General features: G+C 31.6%; 1 protein-coding gene across 1 annotated transcript; it reads left to right on the forward strand.

Annotated features, from left to right (window-relative positions):
- Positions 1 to 218: 218 nt before the first annotated feature.
- LOC142619585 (TMV resistance protein N-like) lies at positions 219 to 11,679 on the forward strand. The gene is made up of 10 exons (XM_075792734.1): positions 219 to 291; positions 990 to 1,104; positions 1,339 to 1,872; positions 5,997 to 7,092; positions 7,214 to 7,489; positions 7,585 to 8,475; positions 8,571 to 9,192; positions 10,262 to 10,456; positions 10,584 to 10,962; positions 11,469 to 11,679. The coding sequence occupies exons 3-7, from the start codon at positions 1,367 to 1,369 to the stop codon at positions 9,180 to 9,182; spliced, it is 3,381 nt and encodes a 1,126-aa protein (XP_075648849.1). The 5' UTR covers positions 219 to 291; positions 990 to 1,104; positions 1,339 to 1,366; the 3' UTR covers positions 9,183 to 9,192; positions 10,262 to 10,456; positions 10,584 to 10,962; positions 11,469 to 11,679.
- The last annotated feature ends 1,651 nt before the right edge of the window (positions 11,680 to 13,330 follow it).

Genomic DNA, 13,330 nt, shown 5'->3' on the forward strand with positions numbered 1-13,330 from the left:
GAAAAAGAAAGATTAAAAATAATTGTTGTCGTTGTTGTTTTGCAAGGACAATTCCGCGAAAGAAAGGGCCACTTGCACAACTACTCTGGTTAAAGCTACTTTTGAGCATAAGTAAAGATAAAAGAAAAGGTTGGAATTATTTTTTTGAGAGCATTGCCTAATTAAGAACAAAAACAAATTCTAGTATAAAGCAAAAAGTTGTTCTATAAATTAGAACTGTATCCAGAAGCGTTGTTTCCAGAGGTTATTATAGAACTTCACAACAACCAATTTCTGCAATTCTCCAAATTTGTAAGTTATTACTTTTCTTGCACACATCCATGTCTTCTACTTCCCTCCTAGAAAAAAAAATTATTCACAACGAAGGTTTTTTTTTTTTTTTTGCTCTTTTAATTTATTTTACTTCAATTTGAAATTGCAATGGAACTACTTAGTGGTTCAAGATTTATCAACATATGCTACGATTTATTCCTTTCAAACAGATGGTAGCCACTAGGGTCATTAGGATATTGAACTTCCTGCATTCTTGTACTAAGAGTAAGGGAGTAGCAACACTAATTAAGAGTCTATTTGCTGAACACACTTAAGTTCTTCACATATTAAAGTTCAAAAAACAAAAGGGGTTTTGAGACTGATCCCCTCATGCTTGATCTGGTAACTCCTACAGTTAAAAGAGACATGGTAGATAGTTTGAATTGGTAAAAACATTTTATAATTGATGTCAAAGCTTCTTTTTATAAATGTTCTTTTCTCCCAACTCTCATTTTTAGGGAAGCAAATGCTTTATCTAAATTTGCTGCCTCTCTCAGATCCTTTAATTTGTTTGTTGTAATAAGAACTCCCTACCTGATTCTATTCAGGATGTGTGGAGGAAGGATGTAGTCTTATCATTTCAGTTAAAAGTAATTGAGTTTATCCTGTGTGTATATATATATATATTACAAATAATCATTACATTTAAAAATATTTTTTGGTCATTGTTTTGCCAGGAAGATTTCTCGAAGAAAAGACCAAGTTAAATAAAAAGGGGTTCAAACTTGTTAGTGGGAAATAAATACTTGCTTTCAAGAATAATCAATTTAGTTAGTAAGAGAAAAAGAAAAGGTTAGAGAAGGCTGCTTTATTTCAAGCTAGCTTTTGAGCTTTATAATCACTGCTGCAACTCCTTAAATTTGTAAATTTTCACTTTTCAGACACATCTATCTCTTTTAATTTTCTTTTCTCAAAAAACCCACGTTAAATCATATTCTTCTTTCCTAGCTAGTTATTTTACTTTCCACACACATCCTTCAAATTGTTTTTTTACTAATTTATTTTTTATCCTTATTGTGGTTCAAGATTTACCAACATATTTCCATTGGATTCAATGAGTACTCAAGGAGCCTCACTGTTGTCATCATCATCTTCTTCTTCTTCAAGACGTTGGATATATGACGTTTTCCTTAGTTTCAGAGGTGAGGACACGCGCAATAGTTTTACTGACCATCTATATGCTTCTTTGCAACGTTCGAGTATTACTACCTTTAGAGACAATGAAAAACTAGAGAGGGGAAAATCTATTGCACCAGAACTATTGAAAGCAATAAAAGAATCGAGATTTGCTATTGTTATTCTCTCAAGAAACTATGCATCTTCGACATGGTGCTTGGATGAACTTGTAGAGATCATTCGATGCATGAAAGAGATGGAAATGACTGTTTTACCTATATTTTATAAAGTGAACCCATCTGAAGTACGAAATCAGAAGGGAACTTTTGCACAAGCTTTTGCTAAGCATGAAAAACGTTTGAAGGGGAACACAGAGAAGGTGCAAACTTGGCGAGCCGCTTTGAGTGAAGTGGCCAATCTCTCCGGGTGGCATTCACAAGATAGGTAAAGTAGTTTGACTTTTTAAAAAATGTTTCAAATAGCTCTTCCTATATATATATACCATGAATTACATCATACAATATGATGTTTTGACTATAATATATTTTACGTTAAATCCGCCCACATTATACATGATAGGTAATTTATATTACTTTGAACAGAGTAAGATTTGATTTTTTTTTTTTTTTAGGAAATAAGATTTGATGATTTGATCCTTTAATTTATCAAGAAATATCTCATTAAATAGTTTTAAATTTAAAGTATAGAATATGATAAGGTTAAAATTGTTAAATAAGAAGATTCAAAATAAATCTCAATCTTTGGAAGGTGGGAGAAAAAAAATAAGAATAATAAAAGAGTTTTTTTTAAAAAAAATTTATAGAATAATACTAAACATAATTACTAAACAATATGATTTTAGAACCCAATAGCGTAAACAATGGACAATGGATTAACATGTTGACCGTGATCAAATTTCATATAAGTTCAGAGTTAAAAAATTGATCTGTTGCAAAGATGTAAAAAGTAAAAACACTTATTTGATGTGAATATTTTTATTAATGTAAGAAAATATCATATGTTAAATCAAAATTACAAACATTTCATGTATAAGCAATAAATAAATAAATATGTGTGTGTATGTTATTATTTGGATTTTTTATTATTATTATTATTATATATATATATATATATATATATATATATATATATATATATATATTTAGCTTAGCCCCCTTGAAAAAATTTTCTGACTCTGCTACTGTGTACAACCGCTACAAGTATCACCAAAATCTAAAAGCAATGAAAATGGTAAAAATCACACAAATTTGATGATGAAGTAAAAATAAAATAAAATAAATAAAAAGCCAATTCACCTCCCATTGTCGTTGCTGCAAAACTCTAGAATTCCTCTAAAAAGCTTCTCAACGAATGAAGTTGTTTTCAATTATCAGAACTTTGATGCTCTAAAGAAGCATTTGGATGGAAAAACTAATGAACACACTAGTATGCTTAACAACTTTTGTGGTTTTGCAATAAATCAAATTAGGCTAAAGGTTGTAAAAGCATGGGGAAGGATTTTTTGTATAGGCTTAGTGAAAGAAGGCTCCCTTTAAATAGTTTTCTAGGTCAAGGAGTAACATTATATTGAAAAATTAGGTTAAGTTGTTAGACTAGAAAAGATAGTTAACTTCTTACTAAAATCACAATCGAGAAAACTTGTTTAAGTTTGGGTCAATAGAATGTCAAGCTGAGGGTTTGTAAACTTTTTGTATGAAGTTTACTCGAACGAGTCTTCTCATGCTTGATTTCTTCAATGTTACTCCTTCACTTGATACTAAGCAAACTATTTAAATACAACTCTCCCTAACACTTATTAAACTTAACAAGGGAATTAGCCAACACAAATGTAAAACCTAACCATTACAAATAAAGTAGCAATAGAATTAAACACCGTTATTATAATTAGTCAAAATAAAATTCTATTTAAAAAAGAGCTTTAAATTTGAATTGATTAAAATTATAAACATAGTTGTGAGGGCCTTAATTTAGCCAAATAAAATTTCTTTAATAAAATAGCCACATTATGAAAAATAAAATAGCCACAGATTTTTTTTTTTTTTTAAGTTGTGTTAATTATTATACGCATTGTATATGTTCCTTGTGGCTCACTACATAAGAGCCTAATATGTCGCTCAAAGTGCTTATGTTATATGACTTTCTATAATAAGTATATTAAAGTTATTCATAAATATTGGTTTAAAATAAACTTTATTATCAAATTTTCAACACGTTTAAATACTATTTTAAATTATACTATTAAAAGTTCAAAGAATTTCAAGTTACTTTAATCATCTATATATCATAGTTTTTAAGTTTATGTCGTAAACTTTCTCTCAAAAAAAAAAAGTTTGTGTCGTTAAGGCCTCGTTTGGGAGGAGGGAATAAAATGAAAATGAATGAAAATAATAATTTTAGAATATTCTTTCATTCCCTTATTTGGGAGTTTTAATTTAATACAGGAAATGAACTTCCATTCCCTTGTTTGAAAGTTTAAGTAGGAGGGAATAGAATAAGTAGGAGGGAACACTCATTCTTCTCTAGTTCCTTAAAACCTCAAATTTTCATTCCCCTCGAAATTGGGAGAAATGGGAGGGAATAGAATTAGATTTAATAAATTTTTTACTAAAACTCCAAAAATACCCCAATATATTCAACCCTTTATTTTAAAATTGGAGGTCTAATAGTAATATTGTCATAAAATGATTTCATTCCATTCCCTTCATGTTACCCCCAAACAAGATTACTTACGTTCCATTCTTTTCCATTTCTTTATTTTAAAACATCCAATTAAGGTTACTTAATTCCATTCCATTCCATTCTTTTCCATTCCTTTCTCTTACTTAAATACATTCAATTTTCCCAATGTAATTTAAATTTCTTTTATCTTATTTTTGTTACCTATTTATTATTCAATTTAATGATAAAAGTGAAATGTTTATGTTTTCATAGTTCAAAAGTTACTGTGGTAGAGAGGAGATTTGAACCCTAAATGTTTTTATTGGAAACATCAAGAGTTGTTGATTGAGCTACAAAACTTTTAACATATAAGTGAAATATTTTCCTCCATAACATTTATAACTTTTAATGAACTTCTGCTAGTGCGCACCAATAGTATATGTAAAACTGAACATATTTTATGCATCAATAATTTGAGATGCACTTGGACTTTGTGGAGCCCTGAAAAGATGAACCTTGAAAAGATTAACTAAAATACTTGCTTCATGTACAATTTTTTATTGCATGAATAATTTGAAACAGTTGCTCAAGCAATTACAAATTCTTATGGCTGCTCTACTTAATATCATATTCTCAAAGAGAGAGAGAGAGAGAGAGAGAGAGAGAGAAAATTGTCAAACTTATATGTGGAAATAGAGCTGTCAAAAAAAAATCTGGGTAAACTCATTATAAGTTACTTGTTGTAATAGTAGAAGTTCTACTTCGAATACTAATTTGTTGTGAAAAACATGTAAATAAAAAGGTAAGCAATACTAGACACAAATGTTAACATAATTTGATAAAATCTATGCCTACATTCAAGGGCAATACTAACCAAAAGAAAATGAAATGTTACATTCACAACAACAATTTCACAATATATCCTCGGCAACAAGTTGCAACTAGTTGCCTTTATTTTAGTGGTGGGCTTAGATTAGAACGAGTAATAACTTCCCACCTAAAATTTGTTATGAAATATTGTGAACATAGCATTACTCACAAAAAATCCCACTAACAATTGTGAGAAAAAAATAACTACACTCCCAAGTCCCAATTGTCATAAAGATAAAGAAATACAAGTTATCATTTCAGCCAAAGTTGTTCTTCACCTTTTCAACATTTTATAAGACATTTATTATTTCCATATGGGCAATATTTAACTCGATTAAATGCAATGGAACACAAAGAGACCTTTGTTTTTATTTATTTATTTGTATATATTTTTAATATATGACATTTCCTCCTAATGATTTTTTTTTATCATCATACTAAGACACCATTTGGTTTTGGGGGTAAACAGGGAGCAAACCCAAGATCTCTTATTTGACGATAATAAACTTTACCAATTAAACTAAGTAGAACCCTAAGTAACTTTTGTTTTAAGAGAACACATTGTGTTATAAAAGCAAATCTTACATTCAAAATTTCTTTCTTTCTTTCTTTCTTCTTCTTTTTTTTTTTTTTTTTTTTTTTTGTTGACAATGGGGAAAAATTCCTGGTGTTGCTTATACTATCCTAGGTCAAAAACTTATCAGATTCCAAACCCATCCGAACATGGAAACATAGGTAGCATGAAATAAGATTTTTTTTTTTTAATCCAGCTAATATTCAGATTTATAATATTGAGTATATAGTGCATATGTCTCAAATTAAACCTAGGTTTCTTAAGGAATGAAACTAAACTAAAATGATACATTCAGATTTTGCATTATAAGTTGTATATACATTTATTTGTTGGGATTTCAGTCTTAATCAACTATACTAAATGCTATATATCTGCAAAATTTTCTAATTTGGGTCTTTTCATGGGAGGTTCAAACTCACTATTTATTATTCCCTCCTCATTGTAGGCCCGAAGCAGAAGTTATTGACAATATTGTGAAAGAGATAATAAATAAACCGAGTTATACATTCTTTGTAGCTACCGAGGGACTAGTAGGAACAAGTTCCAGAGTTGAGAAATTGATGTCACACTTAGCTCTAGAGTCAAATGGTGTTCGCATTATAGGAATTAGGGGAACAGGAGGAATGGGTAAAACAACTCTAGCAAGAGTTGTTTACAGTATGATTTCTAATCAATTTGAAGCATGTAGTTTTGTTGCTGATGTCAGGGAAGTTTGCAAAAAATATGGCATACTTCAGTTACAACAAAAACTTTTGAAGGATCTTTTGATTCTAAGAGACGTGAATGTAAGAGATGTTGATAATGGAGTTTACATGATCAAGAATAGGTTACGTCACAAAAAGATTCTTCTCATTATTGATGATGTAAATGAATTAGACCAGTTGAACAAATTAGGTGCAAAGCATGATTGGTTAGGTCCAGGTAGTAGAGTTATCATAACAACAAGAGATGTGAAGTTGCTAAAGACACAAAAAGTAGATGGAATATATGAGGCTGAAGTATTGAGTAATGATGAAGCTTTTCATCTTTTTAATTCAAAAGCTTTTGACAAAGAGCATCCTGCTAAAGATTATCTAGAGCTATCTCAAGCCTTTGTACATTATGCTAATGGCCTTCCTTTAGCCATTGAGGTTTTGGGTTCCCTTCTGAACGGAAAAAGTACTTCTGAATGGAAAAGTGTATTAGATAGACTTAGAGAATTTCTTGAAAGAAAAATTTTCAATGTACTTCAAATAAGTTTTGATGGACTACATGAAACAGAGCAGGAAATTTTCTTGAATATTGCATGCTTCTTTAATCATAAAAATCAAGAAACTGTTATTCCAATATTAGATTGTCTTGAGCTTTACCCTAAAATTGGATTAAGTACTCTTGTTGAAAAATCCCTCATCAAGTTGGAAGACAATCAATTGTGGATGCATGATTTACTCCAAGAAATGGGTCAAGATATAGTCCGTAAAGAGTGCCCAAAAGACCAACCTGAGAAGCGTAGTAGATTGTGGTTGTATAAAGATATTGACAATGTGTTGACAAATAATACGGTAAGAGCTTATTGATAGAACCCAAGAATATACCTAATTAATTCAACATAGTTTAACATAAAGTAGTTTTGGTAATTATACATTTTACAATTCACTAATCCACTTTGTTAATGATTATTAGGGAACAGAAGCAATTCAAGGCATCGTCTTAACGTTTCTAAGAACAAAAGGGGCACACTGGAATTGTGAATCATTTTCAAAGATGAATCGTTTGAAACTCCTCATAATTGAAGATTCTCAGCTCATGTATGATCCCAAATGTCTTCCTAATGACTTAAGATTTCTTAATTGGCGTGGATACCCTTCAAAAAATTTGCCAACAAGTTTCCTACCAAATAAGTTGATTGAACTTCACCTGTGTTTTAGCAACATTGAACGACTTTGGACAGACACAAAGGTAATAATTACCCTTCTACAATTTTTCTTTCAATAGTTTCATTAAACTATAAGATTTTTGAAGCTAAAAATTATTTTGTTTATGGCTTTTTACAGTATTGGGAGATGTTGAAAAAGCTTACTGTTCTTAATCTAAAAGGTTGTAAAAATCTCAAAAGTCTTCCAAGAAAATTTGAGATAGAGTCTCTAAAGATCCTTATTCTTTCTGATTGCTCAAAAATAAAAACAATTCCAGAATTTGGAGAGAATATGGGACGTGTAACAGAGCTTCACTTTGATGGCACTGCTATTACAAAACTACCCACATCAATTGGGAATTTGAGTGGCCTTGCTTCATTGAATGTAAGGGATTGTAAAAATCTTATGTCTCTTCCTAGCACATTTTTTAATATGACGTGGCTTAAAGATCTCAATCTTTGCGGCTGCTCAAAACTACTAGAGAACTTGGGGCGTGGTGAAAGTGTTGATGTGAACGGACAGATGCCTTCTTCTAGTGCTATTTTTGAAACTTTTAAAAAAATAGCTTTTGGTGGATTTCAGCTTCTCCCTTTTAATCCAATGTCGAGAAGTTCCGAATCCATGGGCTTGCTATTGTCTTCTCTATTTGGTTTGTCTTCTTTGAGGGAATTGAATTTAAGCAATTGCAATCTCAAGGAAATCCCCAATGATATTGCCTGCTTATTCTCTTTACAACAGTTAGATCTAAGTGGAAATAATTTTGGCTGTCTTCCGGAAAGCATTGCTCAACTATCTATTCTGAAAAAATTGAAAGTGAATAATTGCACGAGTCTTCAATCCTTTCCAAAGCTTCCTTTAAATATAGGTTATATTGTTGGATTTGGTTGCTCCTCATTGGAAACGGTACCAGAACTGTTGAGACCAAATTCTTCATTTGAGCCAAAACTCTTACTTTCAAATTGCAGCAAACTGACTGGCAATCAACAATTTATTGACTTGTTTTTTTCAGTGATTAAAAAGTCCACTCAGGTCTCTCTCTCTCTCTCTCTCTCTCTCTCTCTCTCTCTCTCTCTCTCTCTCTCTCTCTCTCTCTCTCTCTAAGGGTCATGCTTTGTATGTTTCAGGGACTCTCTCCTAACTATTTTGGGGAAAAATATGATGTTGTTTTTCCTGGAAGTGAAATTCCAGAGTGGTTTAGCCATCAATGTATGGGGAATGAAGTGAATATAATGGAACCTTTTTCTCATTTGTGTAATGATTGGATTGGGATTGCTGTTTGCATTGTATTTTGTCCTCTTCCACATCATCAAATTCATCACAACCCAGTTTCCTACAACTTGAGTGCCAATGGAAAAGATATGGATGTAAGGCAAAGAAAAGATATTTTGAAAGTAGGCATCAGCGATAGAATTGTTGCTTTATCGAATCATATTTGGCTGTCGTATGTGCTTCCTCAATACATCTTGGAGAAGGATGAAAAATCATTGTGGGAATATGATGCTAATGGATTCCGTGAGATTGGAATTAAAATTAGCGGCAGTGATTCAAGCTTTGTGAAGAAATGCGGGTTGCGTGTGGTATACAAGAAAGACATTGAAGATCTCAACCGTAATGTAGTTCAGTGTAGCAACAACAGCATCATTCCTTATGAGGGCTTGAAAGAGTCCCTGAATTTATGGCCCATGTTAAATATTGTGAGGAGTGAAGTCAGTACAAGGAATGTGGTGAAGAGCTAAGAAATTACATGTAAGTCATTGCATTATCATTTTCTCTTCAGTGTACATTTATTAATGGATTGCCCACCTTATGTTTGATTAGAGTTGTCAATGAGACTCCTAGCTGTTTGACTATAATGAACAAAGAATGGCAAGAAATTCCTTTTAAATGCAGAAGAATATATCTGCTTAAAACAAGTAAACATCAAAATTGGTAGGTTTTGGTTGCCAAACATTCTACTTTATTGTTCTATCTCATGTTGTTTTCTTCCAAAAAACAAATACTGAATAATAGATAGTATTGAATAGTAATATTTCTAAATGACCTTAGAAAAAACATCTTAGACCTGATCATCCCATGTGACGCTTCTGCAAAGGCATGGGTGAGACCTGCATATTATCTGAATCTCATCTAAATTTGACAAATCTTTTTCCTCTGTATTTTGTTGGTTATATTTTTCTTTCTTTTCTTTTGTGTTTCCCCCTGTTACATTTTTATTGAATTGATGCTACACCTTTATAAATATCCAATTATATGCATATGGTTCCAATTTTATTGGATTTCCCCAAAGGGATGTTCAATGAAATTGCTTGGGTTCTCTGAAAGTTGTGGCAATTGTCCTAGTCAAAGATACTTTCGGAGGGAATTCTATATTCGTTTGAAAACTCTATAGCCATAATGATGCTGAGAGAATTTTCCTAATTCCTGTTTGTGTTGCTCACAAGCTCATAAAGCCTCATTCCAAGTATGGGTCTTATTTTGTTGAAAAAGGAAAATGGATGTTGCATACCAGGAATTGTAGAAACCAAGCTGGTAGGTCTTTTATTGATCTTACTGGCACAACCTTAATTGAGAAGGCATCCGAGGACTTATGTCCTTTGTGTCCAAGAAGCTGAAAGCTTAGACCAGATTTTTACCCCCCTTGTCATGTAGAGAAATCTAGCTTGTTTGATCTGTCCATTAGAATGGATTTCATTCAGCATTACTTGATTCAGGCTTGGATGAAGAGCTGTATGAAGGGCATCAGGGGCCATTGTTAGAACTTAAAGTACTTTTTTTTGTCTTTTGTCTCTAATTTATGGTCTATTTGGACTTATAGGAGCAAGGCAACAGTGAATAAAGAACCTTTGTCTGCCAATATTGTGGTCAAAGTATTGTAAATTACTTTTTGTTGTCATTGGTAACTAACAGTTCAAAAACAAAGAAAAGCCTCCACAGCAGCAGGATAAGCAAGTCCACACCTTTAGAGAGTGTTCCAACTGGCAACCAACCATGTTGGATGAGAGCTACAAGGGTAAGAGAAGGAAAGGAAATCCAGTTTCCTTTTGTAAAAATAGAGGTCCACATCTGTGGCTGGTTGTTTTAGCTGGGTTCTTAAAGATTCTATTGTGACAACAGCTTTATTGGCTTTTTTTATGAAGGATTGTTGAAGATTCAGCTTTGGGATTTCTCTTTGTTAGTATTCTTAGAAGCAACAAAGAGGTGGCAGAGTTACCTGATAGAGAGGCTGTGGTGATGGACATTCAGCAATTTGCAAATGTTTGGGATTGACAGGTAGACGGACGTTTTGGCAGAGCCTTGATCTCTAGCAACCATTGCCCCTAAGTCTTTATGAACATTAGTTTGGATAACAAACAGAGAACTCCTACTCTTTTCTTATTGTGCTATTTTGACACCTTTGTTTCAATTTACCAAAAAAGGAATGGCAAGAAAAGGTTTTTGTTGGTGTTTTAAAGGCAGTAGAAATCATGTGCTGGAAAGCAAGTAAAGATCAAAAATGGAAAGCTTTTACTGCCTAAGGTATTATTAATTTATTGTTTTGTCCCATGTTTTCCATTCAAAATTATGCATATGGGTTGTCCTCAATTTAGAATTCCATAAGCACAAGCTGATTGGTAAGAAAAGGTATGACAAATTGACAGGTAATTCAAAATGAATAAACTAGAATTCTAATTCTTATATTTTTCCTTCTTGTCCTTTACATATAATTTGGCTTGCTTTAATTTGAAGTATGAAAAAGGGGTATTATTTGTTTGGAACTATTAAAATGCTTTCTTATTTCTTCTTGTCATCTAGAAATCTAGTTTGGTTAGATCTGTCCATAACTAATGTGGTCGTGTATAGTAATAGTTTGATTTCTGTTAATGTCACATATAAATGCTTGTTGATGTTGATGGTCCTCTTCCTTCATTGGTGGAGATCCTCCGTCGATGAGTGGTCTCATATTCCATTGCTTTGTGGAGCAGCATTGCTGCCTTTATTTATCAAAAAAGAAGAAGAAGTAATCGTTTGATTTCTATGTGCAGGTTAGCTAACAGTTCAGATTAAAGCCTTGACAGTGGAAAAATTAGTCCAGACGTTTATAGAGGAGTCTTCCAAATGGCAACCAATCCTGAAATGGAGAGGGGATTCAATTTTTTTTTTTTTTCTGTAAAAATAGAGATAGATGTATGGTCATGGCTGTTGTTTCAGCTGCGCCGTTAAGGATTCTATATTTCTATGAAAGCAGCTGTTTTGTATTTGTGTGAAAGAGCAAGGATTGTCGAAGCTGCAAGACAAGCCTGCAAGCCTTGGGATTTCTCTCTGTTAGTATTCTTAGAAGTAATGTCTTCTCATAAACTATATTACACTACAAAAATTAGTTGTCATGTTCAAATTGATATAAAAATAAAAATAAAAAAATCGAAGTTTTTTGGAGAGAATTAGTTCCATGTATCTTTTAGAACTTTGCTTGCAGATGTCATATTAGTCAATCAAGATTATCTACCTTTCTAAAAAGAATTAAAAATTCTTATCTAGTTGAATAATTTTCGGTCAAAATTTGAACACTTGAACTCCTACTTTATTTATATAATAATTGAGTTATTAACTTTATTGAAAACACTAAGTTATAATGAACAACTGAATGCTTGCCTCTAACATGATCATGATTATAGAAAACAATGGAAGAATACATGAAAATCATGTAGAAATACTGGATTATCTTGGCCCTTACCATTAGGGGTTCTTATTGATAAATCTCTTGTAAAAGTTAATGACAATGGTTAGTGGATGCATGATTTACAACATGAAATGGCAAGAACATAGTTTATCAAGAGTTCCCTAAAGAGTTTTTTTTTTTTTTTTTTTTTTTTGATCCTACCCTAAAGAGTTTGGAAAGCATAGTAGATTGTGGTTATATATTTGTAGACATTAATAATGTTCTTACAAAAAATATACTTAGAGGTTATCTTCAAAACTTGAGCAACGTACCATTTTATATAGTTCAATAGACTTGGAACGGTTTTGGTAATCTTGCATTTTGCAATTCATTAATCCCTTTATTCACGACTATGAACAAAAGAAATTAAGGATATAGCCTTAAAGTTGCTTGAACTAAAATAGGCATATTAGAATCCTGAGAGTCCTTTTAAAAAAAATATCATCTTAAATTGCTCATAATTGATAATGTTCACTTATGTGGTGTGATGTTTGGTACGGAATAATATTTTAGGATTCTTAGAAATGTTTAAAGATTCTCATGTTTGGTTGCAAATCACGCTAGGGAATTAGATGCCAACGGAATCTGGATTCCCCCCTTAAACCCCTCTCAATAGGAATGTGGATTCTCTTTAAAACAGGTGGGAATCCAGATTTTCAAGTTTAAAGGAAATTGTATTTTTTATAAATTAACAATTCTAACCATTTTTCCCTATTATTTAAGCAATTAAGATACAATATAAAGCAAATTATTATGGATTAAACTCTTTTAAAAATTATTATTAAGAATAAAAACATTTGAGAATTTAAATAGTTATTTTTGTATTATACTTGTCATTTTGAAATGTTAGACTATAATTTTAATGAATTTGTCATAATTAATAGTTTATATTTGGTTTTTCATTATTTATTTAGAGGATTTTTTTTTTTTTAAAGACTTGGTAGCTAACATTCAAATCTAAAGATAGAATGGGAAAAATAAATAATTCATTTAAGATTCCTCGAAATAAACCAAATATTATCATCTCATATTCCTATGAATTTTAAGAGATTTCCAATGAAACTAAACATAGGAATAGATACATTCCTAATAATCTGGATGGCAAGAGTAATGTAGATTCCCCCGTACCAAACATCACATTATTGTATAATCTTGAAACATCTTCCTAATGGCTTGAGCTTTCTCAAT

Source organism: Castanea sativa, chromosome 12, assembly GCF_040712315.1.
Source record: "Castanea sativa cultivar Marrone di Chiusa Pesio chromosome 12, ASM4071231v1".
NCBI classification, from domain to species: Eukaryota; Viridiplantae; Streptophyta; class Magnoliopsida; order Fagales; family Fagaceae; genus Castanea; species Castanea sativa.